Source organism: Trichoderma atroviride, chromosome 4 (genome assembly GCF_020647795.1).
Source record: "Trichoderma atroviride chromosome 4, complete sequence".
Classification (NCBI taxonomy): domain Eukaryota; kingdom Fungi; phylum Ascomycota; class Sordariomycetes; order Hypocreales; family Hypocreaceae; genus Trichoderma; species Trichoderma atroviride.
The window spans coordinates 3,161,691-3,179,656 of NC_089403.1; the positions used below are offsets into that span (position 1 = coordinate 3,161,691).

At 50.7% G+C, this 17,966-nt stretch overlaps 7 protein-coding genes across 8 annotated transcripts; 2 read left to right on the forward strand and 5 right to left on the reverse strand.

Annotated features, from left to right (window-relative positions):
- Nucleotides 1-146: 146 nt before the first annotated feature.
- Nucleotides 147-1,082, reverse strand: TrAtP1_008394 (uncharacterized protein; the record flags this gene model as incomplete). Its single annotated transcript, XM_014086351.1, has 1 exon — nucleotides 147-1,082. One exon carries the CDS (start codon nucleotides 1,080-1,082, stop codon nucleotides 147-149), a length of 936 nt encoding a protein of 311 aa, XP_013941826.1.
- A 4,842-nt stretch (nucleotides 1,083-5,924) lies between these two features.
- TrAtP1_008395 (uncharacterized protein) lies at nucleotides 5,925-7,186 on the reverse strand. The gene is made up of 2 exons (XM_066113892.1): nucleotides 6,944-7,186; nucleotides 5,925-6,894 (listed from the first exon to the last, which is right to left on the reverse strand). Exons 1-2 carry the CDS (start codon nucleotides 7,008-7,010, stop codon nucleotides 6,026-6,028), a joined length of 936 nt encoding a protein of 311 aa, XP_065969981.1. The 5' UTR covers nucleotides 7,011-7,186; the 3' UTR covers nucleotides 5,925-6,025.
- Nucleotides 7,187-7,343: 157 nt separating this feature from the next.
- Nucleotides 7,344-8,479, reverse strand: TrAtP1_008396 (uncharacterized protein). Its single transcript, XM_014086724.2, has 2 exons — nucleotides 8,116-8,479; nucleotides 7,344-8,047 (listed from the first exon to the last, which is right to left on the reverse strand). The coding sequence occupies exons 1-2, from the start codon at nucleotides 8,276-8,278 to the stop codon at nucleotides 7,461-7,463; spliced, it is 750 nt and encodes a 249-aa protein (XP_013942199.1). The 5' UTR covers nucleotides 8,279-8,479; the 3' UTR covers nucleotides 7,344-7,460.
- A 234-nt stretch (nucleotides 8,480-8,713) lies between these two features.
- Nucleotides 8,714-9,511, forward strand: TrAtP1_008397 (uncharacterized protein; the record flags this gene model as incomplete). The annotated part of the gene is made up of 1 exon (XM_014086725.2): nucleotides 8,714-9,511. One exon carries the CDS (start codon nucleotides 8,714-8,716, stop codon nucleotides 9,509-9,511), a length of 798 nt encoding a protein of 265 aa, XP_013942200.1.
- A 237-nt stretch (nucleotides 9,512-9,748) lies between these two features.
- TrAtP1_008398 (uncharacterized protein) lies at nucleotides 9,749-10,951 on the reverse strand (the record flags this gene model as incomplete). The annotated part of the gene is made up of 3 exons (XM_014087304.2): nucleotides 9,749-10,311; nucleotides 10,384-10,568; nucleotides 10,653-10,951. The coding sequence occupies 3 exons, from the start codon at nucleotides 10,949-10,951 to the stop codon at nucleotides 9,749-9,751; spliced, it is 1,047 nt and encodes a 348-aa protein (XP_013942779.2).
- A 2,369-nt stretch (nucleotides 10,952-13,320) lies between these two features.
- On the forward strand, nucleotides 13,321-14,417 carry TrAtP1_008399 (uncharacterized protein; the record flags this gene model as incomplete). Its single annotated transcript, XM_014086458.2, has 2 exons — nucleotides 13,321-13,581; nucleotides 13,818-14,417. The coding sequence occupies 2 exons, from the start codon at nucleotides 13,321-13,323 to the stop codon at nucleotides 14,415-14,417; spliced, it is 861 nt and encodes a 286-aa protein (XP_013941933.2).
- Nucleotides 14,418-15,099: 682 nt separating this feature from the next.
- TrAtP1_008400 (uncharacterized protein) lies at nucleotides 15,100-17,648 on the reverse strand. 2 transcript variants are annotated; one of them, XM_014086726.2, is made up of 3 exons: nucleotides 17,215-17,648; nucleotides 16,827-16,995; nucleotides 15,100-16,756 (listed from the first exon to the last, which is right to left on the reverse strand). In XM_014086726.2, the coding sequence occupies exons 1-3, from the start codon at nucleotides 17,250-17,252 to the stop codon at nucleotides 15,569-15,571; spliced, it is 1,395 nt and encodes a 464-aa protein (XP_013942201.1). In that variant the 5' UTR covers nucleotides 17,253-17,648; the 3' UTR covers nucleotides 15,100-15,568. The 2 variants fall into 2 exon arrangements, with proteins under 2 accessions (XP_013942201.1, XP_065969982.1); XM_066113893.1 differs by having other exon boundaries at nucleotides 16,827-17,648.
- Between the last annotated feature and the right edge of the window lie 318 nt (nucleotides 17,649-17,966).

Sequence of the window (17,966 nt, forward strand, 5' to 3'; positions counted from 1 at the left end):
GTCGAATAGCACTTTTGAAGAGGAGGTATCATGTAATAGATCCGAATCCAGATCCAGTCTGGAAAAGAAGACGCCAAAAAGGGGAGAAAACAACTCCCAGACGTGAAGAGGATTTCATATCTCATGTAGTCAAATCATAAAGTTATTTAGTCGCTGGACTTGTGCATGGAGCCAGTGACGTAATTCTCGGTACCGAGCGCGTTGATAGTCTCAGTGTCTTCCTTAGACAAGTCAAAGTCAAAGCTCTGAAGGTTGCTCTCGATGCGAGATGGGGTCAAGCTCTTGGGTAAGACAACATTTCCTCGAGCAGCATTCCAGTTGAGGAGAATTTGAGCGGGAGTTTTGCCGTACTTCTTGGCAATGGCGTTGATGGTAGGATCTTCGAGCTTGTTGCCCTGAGCCAGCGGGGAGTAAGCCTCAATCTTGATACCGTACCTATCACAGAGATCAACCAGAGCCTCGCGCTGGCAGAAAGGATGGACTTCAACCTGGTTGACAGCGGGGACCACACGTGCGTTCTCAATGAGGTTCTCGATATGGGCGGCGCCAAAGTTGGAGACGCCAATTGACTTGACTTTGCCAAGTCGCTGAGCTGTCTCTAGGGCACGCCAGCTTTCCAGACGCTTCTGCTCATCTGAAGCGGGAGAGTGGATCAGATACAGGTCCAAGTATTCAAGACCCATCTTGTCGAGGGAAGAGCAGAGTGCGTTGAATGTAGCTTCGTAGCCGTGATCAGAGTCCCACAACTTAGAGCACACAAAGATCTCTTCACGGGGTGTGCCAGTCTTTTCCATCCAACGACGGATGGCACGGCCGCAAGCCTCCTCGTTGGCATATCGAGCAGCAGAGTCAATGTGGCGGTATCCAGCGTCGAGGGCAGCTGTGATGGCATCCTCAGTCTCCTGGCCGTTAGGGGCCTTGTATACACCAAGGGCAACCTGAGGAATGACATTGCCATCGTTGAGAGTAATAGAGGCAATGGAAGAAATAGAGCTGCTGTGGGATCGGGTTTGGTAAAGAGACTTTCTGAGGTTGGAGCCACGCTCAGGAGAGGTCTCAGGGGTGATCGCGATAGGAGCCATTGTGATTGAGGGCTTGAGAAGCTTTGTATGAAATGCTGTTGTGTGTCTTATGGGCGTAGGAAGTCAAGCAGATGAAATGAAGACCACTTCCTGAAGCGGTAGATTGCGGGTAATGGGTCTTGAGATGGTTATCGTGTAAGTCTGTGGAGTGATGGAGGCTGATAATGGAGAACAGCGATGGTTTTGCGGGGGGATTGACAGCTGCTTAAATATCTGGAAATCCGAGTCCTAGAAGCTCCTAATCTGCCACTTCTTCACTCATGTCTCTACGTATGAAGTACACACCTTCAACTTGCCATGGATATGAGATGCTGTCCCGTTCAGCATGGTACATTGCGCCTTGTGCGATTCTATCGGCGTCTTGGCACTCGCAGAGGTACGTACATGCGACGTACTTTCCTCTTCATAACACCGCCTCTGTCAACTCAGCACAGTGGTGGAGTCGAACGGGCCCCTGAAGCAATACTATCCTTGAATCGGCCCATACGAGACGAGACTGAGCGGCGCCAAGATTGTCTGGAGATATGGAGTGTGAGTGGACATGTGGTGGAGAGGACGTGATAACCCAAATGCGGCATTTTATCAGAATCTCCAGTGTTCTCTTCTTGCAGTCCAGCCGATGTGAGGCACAAGATTATGAGAGTCTCAAAGCCTCGCGAGATGCATGAGCCCGCGGCGTTATGACGACGGCTGTGGAGGCCGCGATAGCTGGGCTATGGGTCTCAACAGGCCAAAAAGTGACAGACCAGCCCATCCGCGTGAACTTTAGCGAGAGATTCACGGTTTCCATCGCTCGCGTGGAAGAGATGAGTCCATAAAACTGCGGCGTTTATCGTTCCACTTCGTGGAGAGCGCGGCCTGAACAACAAATCAGCGTCTTGTTTATGCTGCCCACGGGGAAGATTCTACTGACAGATTGCGCGGAGCACAAGCAAAGCCAGCGCGCAGAATAGCTTCAACCTTTTCTTATCCACACCCACATGGAGTGGAGCACGGCCTGTGATTTAAATGGAGCAATATCAGTTCTCTCGGTGCCTCTGCCCGAGGTGAGGCGAGCTCAAGGATTGCTGTTGTCGGATCCTCAGGGGAAGAAGCCCAAGCCCTTGATGCGCATAACTAATCTGGCAAGATCTTGACGGTGAGACGCGATGCCAAATGAAGAGTTTTCTCTTATTCCCAAAGTCCGCGTGCATTGTTGTCTCTTCATGGAAATTCCCCGAGTGGCCGTGGGAAAGAAGGTGCAGCGGTGCCTGATAGCTGACACGTCAAGGTACATCTGCGAACCGTACCGTATACGATATATCAGTCCATGCCATGCGCATATTCACCGCTGGGACAGCGAGATTGGCAGTACCAGCTTCGACCTGCAGCATGTACCGTCTCTGAGTCCCATTTGCGTCCCACCATCGACGTAATTTGTCCCACCGCTGAGAGATTGTGTGCTTGTACTGCAAAGATCGGCAGCTGGAAGCTCCTGCCCAAGCATTCCGGGATGCAGCCAAGCCAGAGTGCTTTCCCACGAGGAAAGAGCAACAGATGAATGCGATGCCGCTAACCGTGTATGGCTACTGCCATAGCATAAAGCGCCTCGCCTGTGGCTGCCGTTCCGTGTCGGCTCAGCCAAGCCGGAGCCCGGCCGCTCAGCGGTCCAGGGCCCCGGCCAGCGCCAAAATTGACAGACTGTGTATGAATGCACGCAGAGTCTTCATTTGTTAAATCGATCAACTACTACCTATTCACTCATGTAATAGGCGCTCACATCTAAGAAATGCATTATAACTCCCTTCTTTAGCGCCTTACCTCATTTTGATACCCAGTCTTCTTATATCCATCTCTTTTCCTTTACCCAATGCAGATCCGATACATATCCGGCACCTTATAGGCCGCAAAACTCAAGCCACCTGCCCCATCTTCAACAGGCCTTTCTCCCTCCTTTTTCTGTTATCACTCTCTACTTGTACATCCATACACCACAACAATAATTTCCCAATACCCACGGCTGACTATTCCTGCATAAAGATCCTCACCATCACCTTGGCGGCGTCGGACATCGAACTGTTTTGACGTCATATTCCCGCCGAATGTCATAGGTCTAGCTGCGAAAGATCCCTGACATGGGGCTGACCGCTGAACTTGTCTGATTCGGATTGGTGATGGCATTCAATTTGGACTCCATTATCCTATGCGTTGATATGGAGACTGAAATTTTGATAGAGATATTTACCAAGGAGTGTGTGGAGTACATACTTGCAGGCATGTATCAGGTAGGTGATACGAGCAGTTCTTTTCCAGGAGACCACAGTACAAAGTGCGTACTCGTACACAGACAGGTACAGGCACATGCAATTCCTTCAACCTAGCTATCTCTATATTTTGCAGCCAGCTCATTGGTACACACCAGGCATCTCGACTCACCTGGTCCCTTTCCAATAGCCGCTGCGTCATGCTGCAGGACCCTTACTTCTTAATGCTGACACTACCTCACCTACTGCTACAGCATTGGTAGCATTTCGTTAAAAGTCTTGACATGTTCAGAAAACTTGACAAATAACGAGTACAGTCTGGATATCTGACTCGTGGGTACAGAGATCGGAAACATTGCGTGGGTCTATATATGTGGTTTTTACATACCAGTAACAGTAATGCTCTGCTTTTCTTGCCCACAATATACTCGCTTACAAAACGCTACAAGAAACTGCTTCTTCAGTGGGCACTCCCATTTCCACCCCCAGATTCTTATCCCCAGATCAGCAAAGAAGCCAATGAGGCTATTTATTTATTCTGTTCAAGTCATCAAACTGACTCTGATTCAGAACCAATGTGAAGCTATCGTTGGTGTTCTACAAAACACATAATTGGAAGCAGTTCAGAAGCACCGCATAGATCGGCAGTCAATGTCTCAGTGACTTTTCAGGTAAGTTTTCCCTTCCACCTCCCTTTTAAGATCCAAGCCATGATTATGTACAAAGAACTTCGTAATGCGTGTGCTTGGCCCACTATGCCGCCGTCAAGCTGATCTTTGACATGAATCAGGAATATGATCAGCAGCAACCGCTAGGGTTGCGTCCTTGTTCACTTTTTTGGACACCTCGGCGTCCACTTGTTTAATCCCTGATACCGCCTTGATTGGATGGGATATTTAGCTCTACAAGTCTTAGCGTTTGCTTCTACACAGAAAGAACAGCCACATACAAAAAGTTACTATATGAATAGACATGGCGGAACACTCTGTTTCGGCGTAACTACCTACATGCGTATATAACAGCGCCAATCTTTCAACAGAAGCTGACCGGGTATAGTCGGCAGGCTTGGTTTGTCATATGGTATGGAGTTCACTACTCATGTTACTTGCTGTTTTGGTGAATCCACCAGGCCACAGCTCAAATCTAGTACACAGAGCGAGTATGAACTCGGTGTTTGCAACCCGAGATGCATATGATACGGATCGTCATCTTGCTAAGAAGCCTATCATATCTCTTTTAATGCAGGACTACCCTGGACCGGCATGTTTCGCACCTAGTTTGATCTGATTTACAAACAACCTCGCCAGTCTCACGTTTGAACAAGGCTTCTTCAGGCATGAGCGATGAAGCCTTGTTCGTGATACCGTACTGTATACCGAGCTCCAGGCAAATTACTATGAGACCAACGTGACAAGGCCTTTTGAAGATACAAATTGTAGCAAAGGCTACGGCAGTACCTAATACTGTACTACACTGTTTACTTCTCACTTTGCGAATACGAAAGGGGACGGCAATCTGATAGGTGTCAGAGCGGATTCCATAAATAATCTCATCGGGCGATATTCTTCAGTCGGCGATGATAATCGAAACGCCGAAGTCACACCGCTTGCTTGCTCCTTTACAATATCTGCGGTTCTTCAGACGGCTGTGAGGAAATATCTAGTAGTTGGGGGGGGACCATCTCCTTTAAGGAGCAATAGCAACATCAGCCACTAAAGAACGGCTTCCACACACATAATGCAACAAAAGAATGGGATTGGTCGTAATCGTTGACGATGTGCTTTCTTGGTTGAAACTTGATCCTTTGCTGAAAAAATGCATCCGAGTTCACTTCATATCAAAAGGTTTGTATCTCTCAATCTTACAGCCATTTTGTCTTATTGCAACGTCCATATCATGAACCCACCTGCTTGTGGAAACCAAGCCAAGCGCACTCGCCCCTAGCAGCCTTACGATCTGATCTTGCAGCGCTAACAATCTCACGATAGTTGTCATGTGGCATTTTTGCAGGGCTATTTCGGGCATGGATTCTCTATATACTGGGGACCTTGGTTGCTCTAACCCCACTCAATTGGACCTCACAAGAGGTGGCTATTTTGGACGAATTAAGCCTTGCATATGGATTTGCAGCCGACAGTAGGGTTGAGATTACTTGCTTAATCTAAGATCTCTTCCCAACTTGAAGTTTGACATAATCTTTTTGATAGCCTAGAATATCAGCGCGAGTTGTACCACTAAAAACACCATAACAGCCCCAGTAAGTTCTACTACAATAATAAATGTAGCAGTCTATAGCCGGATATATGAGACTAACGATGCAACCAGCTCTCTCTTGTGACTCCAAGTACATTTTTGTTATCTTGTTACAGTTGGATGGATATTGATAATAAATTCATGAAGCAGGCGCACAATTCTAGCCTAGATTGGTGGGTTTCACCATGTCACCACCAATCAGTGCTTTGAGTAGTCGGGGGGGATATCAATGCTTTTCGTGGCAGTGTCAGGCTGCCTCCTCTCAGGCTGCCTCCTTTCATGTTGTCTTCTTTCAGGCTGTCTTCTTTCAGGCTGTCTTCTTTCAGGCTGTCTTCTTTCAGGCTGTCTTCTTTCAGGCTGTCTTCTTTCAGGCTGTCTTCTTTCAGGCTGTCTTCTTTCAGGCTGTCGTCTTTCGGGCTGTCGTCTTGAATAGCTCCGGTGTCGTCCCTAATCCTTTGGAGCCAGCATGATGACATACTCTCGCGTACTGTGTCCAAACAGCAACATGTCTTTGTCCCTCAGCTCGAGATACCTACTGCTAGGAATCTTTTCATCATTCAAGATGGTTCCATTGGCGCTCTCCAAGTCAATAACATACGGCTTCACTTTGCCAATCTTGTCGCCGTATTCATTTCGTTTCTCAATGTAGCGGAACTGAATGACAGCGTGCTGTTTGCTGAGGCTCGGATGCTCTGCGGGCAGGTCAACCACAGCCATCTCTCTCCCAATCAGCCAGCAGCTCCTTGCACTCAGTTCAATGGTGTCGATAATATCTCCACCTTTGAAAACAAAGAGCTTCCAGTGATCGCTCGGCGGAGGTTTTCGTGCTTCTCCCGGCTCATGGTACTTGAGCACGATTGATGTGCCGTCTGCCTGGGCAACCGAGTTGGACAAGGCCGCTAGCCGGCCCGTGTTTCCCATATTCGGCTTCTCTTTGGGCTTCTCGGGGTCGTCGCCCCCCTCTGCTGTGCCGGCAAAAGAATCTGCCTGTGAGGGTAGTGGCCCCGATCTTCTGACCGAAGGACCATCCTGGCGCCGAGCTAATGCGCGGCTGTCGCGCTCGGAGTCGTCGTCGCCAGAGCGATTGTGCCGTGGACGCCGACGACTCTCCCTTTCTTCCGGCGAACGCCTAGATCTTCTTTCACGGTCGCCACTTCGGTCCCGATGTTTGTCGCGTCTCCTTTCTCGGTCCTTATCGCGGCTTCGGTCCCTGTCACGGCTTCGATGTCTCCGAGAAGAGTCCTCCGGCGTCCGAGATCTTCGTCGATCGCGTCGTCTTTGTCTTTCTCGGCTATCGTCGCGGTCGCGGCGAGGTGCTTGTTTCCGTTAGCTTCCATCTTCCTTTATGCCTAGAGCCATTCTCACAGTCATCATGTTTATCCCGATGTCGGCGCGACGAGCTATGGGGGCTACGGTCTTCTTTCGAAGCCATGACGACTGATGCGAACTTCTTGAATCGTGTGGCAATGCGGTGGAATTGACTGAACGTAGGTGGCTAAGAGGAAGGAAAAGTACTTTGAAAAGAGAGAATCTCGTGTGAAATTAGGAAATCTAAGGTGAATGTATCCGTAGACTGGAACTTTAAAGAGCTTGGAAGCTGTAAGAGGCAGAGCAAGTGGTTGAAAATGGAAGCTGCGTCACGCGTATCGATAGCAGGTGCAAGGATGCTGCTGCACAGTGACTGCCACTAAACGATAGCGGGCTGTGCTCTATACACGAGATAGCGCAGACATTTCTTCACATATCATGGAAGTTACTGGTATGCCGCTCATAGAAACCAAAGAGACGGCTTGTGAATTCCATGTATATCATTAAATTTATGTAGGTAATATAAAGATAGATTCAATATTTCCAGCTTTAGGTTGCATCACTCCCACTGCCATCAGCCATCTACGGGCTCACCTTCAACATCAATCTCAATAATCTTCCTCACAGCCTCATCAACGCCCTTTGCAATCACCGTCGGCTTCAGCCCAACTGCACCGCTCAGTCCATCGATCCACCCAAGATCGGGATTCCGATTAACCCAAGCGCTTCTCCAGCCCGCAGCCCTCGCACCCAGAGCGTCAAAGGGATTCGAGGAAACCAGCCACAGCTTCTCTACCTGAGATTCCATGCCCGCCACCTTGGCAAAGTGCGCATACGTCCGTTGGTCAGGCTTGAACACCCTTACAGGATCGACACTAACAACCCGAGACGCCGGCAGGACGGAGCTGGATCGAGCCAGCGACGGCGACGTGCGCAGGGACGACGTGATCATGGCCTCGGTGCCATTTGAGAAGACGTAGGCTTCCACCGCAGGGGTCTTGGCAATGAGACTGAGGCCTGCCTCGACCTCGGGGAATGCGTCTAGGCCGTTGTAGGCGTTCATCACTTGTTCCTCCTGTTCTGGTGACAGCTCCTCGCCGACTTCTGCAGCAGCGTGCCGGAATGACCATCGCGTCAACTCGCCAAATGACTGATACATGCCTTGAGCGGGAGCAATTAGTTTCCATGTCTGCATTGCAGCTGAGCGGCCCCCAAGAGAAGAAACTCACCCATGCCATTGATCCGCCAAGAATACTCCAACTGGTAGCGCCGGGCCTGCGTCGCAACCACTTTGGCTTTTTCATCTCCGAATATCTTGGCCAGCTCCTTGACAATGGAGTCGGTGGACAGGATAGTCCCGTAGAGGTCGAATGCAATGGTGGTTGGAGCCATGCTTTTTCAGCTGTCCAGGGTAAAAGACTACTACTAGTAAGTGAAGCCGGTGAGTCAGGCGGCAACTATTAGGCTGCAGGCTGCAAGATGCACTCAAGGAATACGGAATGTAGACTAGGAGCCTCGACGGAATTCTGTGAGATTCCACGATGGCTGTAGTATTACTGTCTTATAAAGCCGTATTTATGAGTTTGTACGATGTATATTTTCATGATATATAGACATCCCATCCTCGGTAATCCATCATGTTCTGTAGAACTATTATCCGCAGCCCCTCAATCTAGCAATTGCAAGTTGCCCAATCTGGCCACCAGCCATCCAATCAAATCATCACTCTACGTCAACCAAACGAAGAGACCTCAGCATCTCGCATAGCCGGCTGCCGACCGATCCGATCCATCTGGGGAATCATTCTCACTTGCACGAAACAAGACAATGCTGGACGAGGAAAGCCTCAACTACCCACTCTTTCGAGATTGTCTCTCCACCACCATCCTCCAGCCCGCAACGCCCGCGCCGGAGCCGAAGCGCAGGAGACGAGCCAAGGCGGGGCCGACGTCGCCGGTGCCGGCTGCGGTTGCGGTTGCGGATCCGGAGCGGGACGCCCAGGAACTCGCCGACTTCATCGACTACCTGGCCGACGGCATCTTTCGGAACCTCCCGCAGGACCTGCAGGATCTGGACCACCGCTCATGGAGGGAATCTGAAGCGCTGCAGGCGCAGTACTCCCTGCCCCTGACCGAGGATAGCCTGTCAGAGCTCGTCCTGCCGGCGTCCATCTGCGAGACGCTCGTCACTTACAACCTCGTCTCCTCAGACCCGTCTCAGCCTTCACATCTCCCATCCACGCCCGAGGCATTTCTGCTCCCCATACTCACCGCATACCTCACCCCTCTCATCGAACCCCCACCAGCTACGGCATCTACTCGCACAGAAGCCTGCGAGCTTTGCGAGCGTTCTTGGATCCCCTTGTCATATCACCACCTCATTCCTCGCTTTGTGCACGAGAAAGCTGTCAAGCGCGGATGGCACCGCAAGGAAGACCTGCAAAACGTGGCGTGGCTGTGTGGTGCTTGTCACAGATTCGTACATCGCTTTAGGAATCATGAAGACTTGGCGAGATATTATTACACGGTTGAGCTGTTGTTAGAAGAAGAAGAGGTTCAAAAATTTGCGGAGTGGGTTGGCAAGTTACGCTGGAAGGGTGGTAAGACAAGGAGTCGAAAGCATTAGAAGTCACCTAGAGCTATAACTTGGGAGAATGCTCTGCGTCGCGCGTATCCTACAGGCACGATGATTGAATATGAAGACGGGTTGTATCGTGATTTCAAGGGTATCAAGTTTATTCTTAATCCGGGACGTTTTGTACAAAATCCTGATGAAAAACAAAAAAATCGTAACAGTATTGCTCATAACATACATATGCTGATGATGAGGAAAAAAGAGAGATGAATCGCAAAAATTAGCCGATTATGAATTCCCCTGCTGGCTTGACTTTTGTGACATGTGATCTCGCTCGTCAGCCAATTTGATGTAGTCACCACTCCTCCTGTATTCGGTCACGGTAACATCATTCGTTTGCAACACGCCTACATTCGACTTGCGCTTTTTACTCCCATCACCAGAAAAGGTACTGCCACCTATCGTTTCCAACGCGAATTGGCCAGCCCCCTTGCCGTTTTCACCATCTCCTTGTTGCACTTGAACTCCCGTTTTCTCTCGCCGTCTCTTATTCCAGAATGAGTAGAGCGTCGGGGCATTGACCACAATAGCAGCGGTAAGGAGCTCGGTGCTGGCCCAAGTTGTACGGCTCACCTGGCTAGTCGCGTTCTGGGAGTTGATGGGTAGTCGAATAATGGTGATGAGAATGATGAATATACCGAGCGTAAACAGTACAACCAGCTGGGCTTTTCGACTTGGTGGCGCTTTCAGCTTGAAAATGGTTGGAAGCGGTAGAATGATCAACAGGAAGTCGGTTATGATGTTGAGAACGCCGAGGGCAATGAGCTGAACCTGAGCCTCTGCACAAGGGCCTATGTCGACAGTCAGAGGAGCCAAAGGAGGGGGGGGGGGGGGGTAAATATGAGGAAAAGGTTTGATCATACCTGGATCAGGGACAACCTGCCAGTAAAGGTGAAAGGGCTTGCACTCGACAAAGGTCAAAATCTGGACAGCTGCATATGTCACAAAGAAAAAAGCAAGATAAGCCCGGATCAGCCATTTTTCGTAGGGAAGATCCTGAATGAGTCGTCGATAGAGATCCAGCAGTACGAGCTTCTGCAGCCAAAGACTACAATCGCGTCCCCCAAGTGTTAGATCCTCATTTCGCTAGCTGTGTACTTTGTACAGAGTAACCTCCCCAGGGTATACTGACTAGGAGTTATAGAAGACTCGGTTCGTGATGGTCAGTTTGCTGCCGATCTCCCGCTGATAGATCTCGGTAGCGGTAAAGTGGTGATGTGCGCGCTGGGCAGGCGTCATGTTGTTGGTGCCCCAAGTCAAGACAACATGAATCATTCCGAGCCTGATGAGGGCACAGGAGGCGGCAGCCATTGTGAGATAGTCGCCCCTATTGAAGGGCTGTCGCACATACTTCCTCCCCCAAAGTCTGGCGGCCATGATGAGGAGGGCCAGCCAGGTGAAGAGCCAGTGGATAAGAAGCGTGGAATCCATGGCTGCAGCGGCGTCCTACCACATCCCACTTCACGGACCAATCTGGACGTGACAAACGAAGAGGACAAGTTGTTGAAAAGAACGACGAAGATCAGAACGAATGGAGCCAGAGTGAGATTGAGTTTTTCCACGGGGTGATCATTGACGGGCAGCGGGCCATGGTGGATTAAGACGGTGGAGTGCTTGACGATCAAGATGGTCTCATGCAAAAATACTCCGTCTCAAGAGCAGCGGCTGCCCTGCTGGGATCTCATCCGCGTCGTTGGCATCATCAACCGGCTGGTGGCCCGCGTGGCCCGTGGCCCGCGCAGTTTACAGGGCTGGCAAGGGTGCCGTTTGGGGCCGAAAGCGAGGTGCTGCAGAAAGCGGCAATCATATGATGGTATTAGGGGTTGGCCCTTGAGTCGCGTTAATGAGGGGGAGTTGCGGCTGGAGAAGGCCTTGTTTGGAGGCGAAAAACGGCAGGGAGGGATGCCGCGGGGATGCTGTTAATACAGGACTGGCACATCTTGCCGACATCAGCTTACGCGAGAGCCGGGCCTAGTACCAGCCACTACCGCAGCGGAGAAGCCAAGTTGGTAGTCAAAACACTAAGAACACTAAGCATAAAATCGAAAACTGAAGGCTTTGACTAGCAGTGATTTCCGCGGGCCGTAGCCGTCCGTATATGGGTCAACATAGTGCGACAATGGTCGTGTTTGCGGTTCTGATGAGCGCTGTTTGTGATTTCATCAAAGCACGTCATCTCGTTGTCAGCTGAATGTTTGTTTCCTTTGTTTCTGCAACTTGAAAGTAGGACATTTCGCTTGAACGATGGCATTTGACAGCATGTTTCGCATTTTTTAATGGAGTATCCTCTGTCCACGGGTCTTGGCACTACATAGTAATCCTAGCACTGCTAAGTAATGCATGAACTTGCCATCAACCGCTGCACTTCGTTTGCCGATGCTGCAGCAGCGTCGTATCCAGGTGCGATGGCACATACTGGTCAGACCAATGCCGGTCCTTGCTTCATCAGGCATTAGCACCACCACCACCACTAGCATTGCGACACCGCGGTGCGAAATGAAACTGCGCCAATTGGAGTCCAACGGGAAACGCGGCTGGCAGGGATGGAATCCAGGAGCCTGGTAAAATTTGAGTAGCAGTGCTAGTGCTGGCAGAGCGCTTTTGGGGGTCGAAGTTGCGAGCATCGTAGGAAAAAGCAAAGAAAATCGGCAGCCGTCGATTGTGCTGGGATCATCGCGCAATGCGCTGCTTTAACTCCGCGGTATGACACTGTAGTATAATAGGAGATTGCTAAGGGTTAGCAATACCTATTGACATGTAGTGAAATGGTCTACTAGTACGTAATGGCTCTATTAGTACAAGTAGCATACTAGAAATGCACTTGTAAGGGATGATATTCCGTCGCGCAAAGCATCTGGACTATACTAATACGATTCAGAGCGTCTAGCAGCTCTGAACCCTGCATCAGCTGGCTTGGTATGCGCAAGTGAAGCTGGCGGCGTGGTTATAATCCTTGACTTTTCAACTAGGGGTTTTTGCAACCCAGGACTCAGCTCCTTTGGAGTCCACGAGCACGCATAAGTACCGCAGCAGGTACAAGTCCTGGCCAGGTATATACTACTAGCCCTCTGTAACGACAACCTATATACTTGGGGGTAAAGCGTATTGGAGCGTATTGAAAAATGAGGTGATGCCTATTTTAGTGCCTGCCAAATGCGGTGTGTATCGTCTCCTGTGCAGGCATCAATTTTGTAATTCTAAACACAATGCTCGCAGGGCCATTGGTGTAGAATCTAGAAGCGGAATAACTGGAACACAGCATCTGAACCGGCATAGTGCAGAATCACATCCACCAACCATGCTCTTGACATGGCCCTTTTGGGAAAGTTCGCCTAAACCCTGCCCAGCACCTGCTCAGCTTCGAGACACAACCGTAGGGGCCCATGTCATGAGCGGAAGTGCCCATGCCAGGAAGGAGAGAGCGAGGCGCAGGAGGTAGCCATCTCCACGCGGGTGCAGCTCTCCTTCCTTCATCTATGGCTGCAGCAGATACCTCGCTTCCTTCCTTCCCTCCTGCACGGCCCAAGCTGCCACACTCGCCTTCCACGTGGAAATCCCAGACCATCGTATACGATTGCACCAAAGAACAAGGACGAAACGCCGAGCAATACTGCTAGACATATCGTGCTACCATTGTTCGTGGCGGCCTGTCTCCGTTGTCGTTGTGTACCGTATCTGTACCTCGACTCAACATCCGCAGCACCGAGGCCCGGCACTCGCCTTTCTTCTGACTCGCACCGGCAGATTTGGCTGGTTTCATCCCAATTGGAGCTCTCCAAGTTCACTATCACTGTGTCACCATGCGGCTCATCGCCACTGCAACCCTCTTGGCAGCCATTTCTGGCTCTGCTTATGCAGATGGTCCCGGCAGCGTGTCAGCGGCGCCTTCAGAGGTCGCTGCGATTCGCTCCTTTTTCTATGCCGGTGGCGGTTATGCAGATGATGGCGCCGGAGGTCACATCTTTCGCGAGCAAATGTATGTCGAGAGGCTGCAGCCAGCCAAAGGGGTTACTCAACCTAGCCCAATCGTCTTTATCCATGGCCAGGCCCAGACTGCAACTGTAAGCTCATTTACTTTCATATTTCCTCACATGATTTGTATCAATCAGTCTGCACGCGTGTTTGTAATCGGGTTTCCGAAATCTCCTACTGGTGATTGAATCGCTGCCATTATTGGACTCCTTGAGCCAAGGCAAAATACGCGGATCAGGTCGTGACGTGCTAGCTATCCCATACTATCTCAAGATTAAGCCCACAGAGATACTCGCTAATAGATGTTTCGCCTATTTTCGTCTAGAACTTCTTGAACAAGCCTGATGGTAGCCGTGGCTGGGCCTCGCAGTTCTTGGATCAAGGTTATGAGATATACCTCGTGGACCAGACGCTTCGAGCACGCTCCCCATGGCAGCCTGCTTACATGGTGGCTGAGCCGTCGACCTATTCCGCCGAGATTATTGAGCAGCGCTTCACCGCCCCTCAGAATTACAATCTATGGCCACAGGCTGTTCTTCATACGCAGTGGCCAGGCAATGGCTCCATGGGCGATGCCATCTTTGATACCTTCTACAGCTCCAACGTCCAGTTTATCAACAACGCCGCGTATCAGCAGCTTACCGTTCAGAATGCTGGCGCGGCGCTGCTGGACAGGATTGGAAAGCCCGTGATTCTTGTTGGGCACAGCCAGGGCGGCTTGATGCCCATTATCATTGCTGATGCTCGTCCGAAATTCACAAAGGCTCTCATCCTCTTGGAACCTACTGGACCTCCTTTCCAGGAAGCCATCTTCAGCAGCACTCCCGCTCGTGCTTGGGGACTAGCTGACATTCCACTCACCTACACTCCCCCCTGTTACCGTTCCCGCGGTGGATCTCGTGCAGAAGACATATCCCGCGCCTGACAAGAACCATACCCAATGTATACTCCAGGCTCCTAGTCCCCCGCCGCGAAAGCTCACAAACCTAGCAAGCAAGCCCATTCTTTTGGTTACTTCTGAGGCTTCGTATCATGTGCCCTATGATTACTGCACGGTCAGCTACCTCAAACAAGCGGGCTGCAACCAAACAGTCCATCTTGAACTGCCAAAGGCAGGTATACACGGGAATGGCCACATGTTCTTCATGGAGAAGAACAGCGACCAGATTCAACAGAAGATTCAGAGCTGGATTGCTCGCCTGCAATAAAAGCGCATTCACTTGATACATTACAATATTTGAGGTACAATAGTTGATCATAATGTTATAATTGGATAACCCATCTATTACATGACTTGTAAAATTGATATATTCACATTGGTTACTGAACCCAATCGTTACTAGTATCCGTACTTTGACAGTCTCATTGACTGCCGATTGCCGATTTCAACGACGACAGCCGACTGAAGCCATGTACTTAAATCCAGACAACTAGTAGAAGTGCTAGTAATATTACAAGCCGCCTGCGGCTGAGATGCAGCTTCCCCTGACCAGGCGTCTAATCCTTCTGGGACATCTCACCCACTGCTGGCCAGAATCCATGTCTTATCAGTAGAAAGCCACGAAATAGAGGCGCAAATATAGCAACAGGGGGGAGGAAAAAACCTGCATTATAACAGATTACTTGAAATAGTAGTAGGTAGCTTGCAATGAACTTGAATACATTTTCTTAAGCCCCCCTCTCACTCCTATGGACTTTCTCTCCCCTTCTTCTCCCCATCTCAACACGCTCATCAACACTTTCTCTTCTCCCTTTCTCTTCTTCCTCCTCTATGCCCACTCATTTCAAATAAATAAATAAATAGATAAAAAAAAAAAACCAGTCTCACGCTCAGCTAGCCAACTTCATCAATTATATAACACAGTGCTCCGTATAGAAGTGCGGTATCTCAGCCGTCCGCCTCCCCTTCCGCTCTACCGCCCTTTACCCCCTCTTTGTGCGTATTTGTGTTTGTTTGTTGTGTATTTCGAAGACGTCATTTCAAGCTCCTCCCGTCGCCTTTTTAATGACTCGATGAGCAGTTTCAAAACTTTTGGGCTACATTTCCCCTCCCCTTTTCTTCCTTTCTATCTTCCTTTAGTTTGCCCATATTTTGACCGTCATGTCAACGCTGCCCGTCGCAATGACACAGCGAATCTCTGATACATCTACTGCGGCGGCTGCCCTCCTAGGCGCGGCCTCGCTTTCGTTGTGCGCCGTGCCGTTGCCCGTGGGGCCGTCTTTGGGCTTGGCCGGAGCCCACCTGAGGGAAGAGATAAAGTGCTCGTGGGCGCTCGACAGCGTCCTTACGCATTTGCCGTCTTGGCTGAGGTCCCAGCATCTCAGCGACTTGTCATCTGCCACGGAGAGCAGGTACTTGCCTCCCGGGTGGAACATGACACCCGAAACCCAGTTGTCGTGACCGACGAGGGTCTTGATGCAGTTGCCTCTGGCGTCCCATAGCTTGATCGTCTTGTCGCGCGATCCAGTCGCCATGAACTCTGCTGTGCTAGTCACGGGCGGAGGCTTCTTGAGGCCTGCTAGAGCAGCCAGGTGCTCGTATGCGGCGGGAGGGGCAAACGCGCAGCAGCCGACGACGTGCTCGTGGCCTATTAGCGTGACCTTTGTTTCCGGGTTCGCGACTGTGAGTTCCCATAGCCTTCCGGTGTGATCGCCGCCCGTAGATAAGAGGTAGTTTCCGTCGAGGGACGGACAGACGTCTCGAACCCAGCCTGCGTGGCCGTTTAGCGTCTTGACGCAGTATCCCGTGTTGGCGTCCCAAATCTTGAGTGTCTTGTCACCGCATCCGCTGACCAGCATGTTTCCGGAGGAGAAAAACCCGGTACCTCCAGAGGGGATAAATCGCACCGCGCTGACGCTATGTTCGTGGCCGGAGAGCGTTCGTATGTTTTTATATCCATCTGCTGGATCCCACAGCTTAATCGTTGTGTCGGAACTGCATGAAGCCAAAAGAATGCCCGTCTTTGGCCCGCCGTAGTCGAGATCGAGCACCGGTCGTGTGTGTCCCTTGATCGTCTGTTCCAGGTCGCCAAGTTCCCAATCCCATACCTTGATCGTGCAGTCCTCGGAGCCCGAGGCCAGGGACGTAAATCTCGGGTGGAAGGCGACGCAGGTGACGGACGCCCGGTGTGATTCGAGGGTATGCCGTGAGGGGGCTTTCGGGAGCCAGGACACGGGGTCCTTGTTCTTCTGTGCGAGCGACGACGGGGTCGCGTTGTCAACCTCTGACTGCAGCTCGGCGTTTCGAGTCTCGAGGTCCATAATCTGGGGGTCGCAACGCCTGTTAGACAGCCGTCGGGTAAGCGCGCTGGGCAGCCAGGGTGAACGGACATGCCTTTTTCTGTAGCCGGACAATACTCGTCCACTTCTTCTCTAGTAGAGTCTCATATTTCTTTGTCGTCGCCGCATCGAACACGTCTTCGCCGAGGCTCAGCTCCTCCCTGAGCACCGAGGCGGTATTCTGGAGGTTGTTGGCCGAGAGATACGCAATGATGGACTTGTGCCTATCGAATAGGGATCCATATGGTTAGCAGAGAAATACACACGTGGGCAGGAAAATATATCATGTCTGTTGGTTTCAAGAGCTCTCCATCGTCTCTTCTCTCTCTCTCTCTCTCTCTCTCTCTCTCTCTCTCTCTCTCTCTCTCTCTCTCTCTCTCTCTCTACCCCTCCGCCCGCCAAAGAAAAAAAAAACCCTTGTAAACAGTGGCCCATATACCTACAGCTCCTCGGCCTGCCGGACAGGCAGCGTTCGACTCATGTTGACCGTGTTTGGGGGGTTGCGCCTCTGGCCACGCGTCAGCCTTGCGCAGCTCTAGACAATGGGCTCGAAGCCACTCTCGACGCTCGACATGAATTGGTTGGGCGCGTTTTCGAGGATCTACCTAGGCGGTCTGGGCGAAGGTGGGATGGTGGTTTAGCCGTCCTTTTGGAGTGGGAATTTTCCCTGGCTGGCGTTTGATAGTGCGGCCTTTGGGCAGCTGCCGGCAAAAGTAACGATAAAAATTCCCCCAAGAATCTCCTCAAGTCAAACAAAAATTAAATCCCAGAAACGGCTACCATGAAATCCCAGGCGAGGCCAATCGTCGCCAATATGGAACCGCCGATGCGGTGTCTTTTGAAGGTGATCGCTGGCATTCACGTGACTCGAGTTCCAGCCCAATGAGTACGGTGCATCATTTGAAGATCGCAAGTGGGTTTTCCCTCTTAGCTGTGGCGCTTCAGCTGCTACGGCGCTTATCTTGTAAACGAACGAACGTGCTTGCAGCATGTATTTGAGTTGTTCTTTTCTTCATTACTATTTACAAAAACCTGGTCTCTCTGTTGACGATTCAGAATTTGATCTGTTTACAGGGATAATACTGCTGCGAAAACCTAGACGCAAGCGTACTTTCCCTGTGCTCTATATGTCCTTGCATTCAACTCATTTCTCTACTAAATTCATAGGAGCAAACCCCTCATATGTAATCTCCTC

Excerpts from the sequence above, each read along its gene's own strand:
- TrAtP1_008395 (XM_066113892.1), bottom strand. The coding sequence starts at position 7,010 with ATGGCTTCGAAAGAAGACCGTAGCCCCCATAGCTCGTCGCGCCGACAT. Across the intron at positions 6,895-6,943 it reads TCGGGATAAACATGATGACT|CACCTCGCCGCGACCGCGAC; the intron begins GTGAGAATGGCT and ends AACGGAAACAAG.
- TrAtP1_008396 (XM_014086724.2), bottom strand. The coding sequence starts at position 8,278 with ATGGCTCCAACCACCATTGCATTCGACCTCTACGGGACTATCCTGTCC. Across the intron at positions 8,048-8,115 it reads TTGGCGGATCAATGGCATGG|GCATGTATCAGTCATTTGGC; the intron begins GTGAGTTTCTTC and ends CTCCCGCTCAAG.
- TrAtP1_008400 (XM_014086726.2), bottom strand. The coding sequence starts at position 17,252 with ATGAGTCGAACGCTGCCTGTCCGGCAGGCCGAGGAGCT. Across the intron at positions 16,996-17,214 it reads GTCCGGCAGGCCGAGGAGCT|GCACAAGTCCATCATTGCGT; the intron begins GTAGGTATATGG and ends CCTATTCGATAG. Across the intron at positions 16,757-16,826 it reads TTGTCCGGCTACAGAAAAAG|ATTATGGACCTCGAGACTCG; the intron begins GCATGTCCGTTC and ends TGCGACCCCCAG.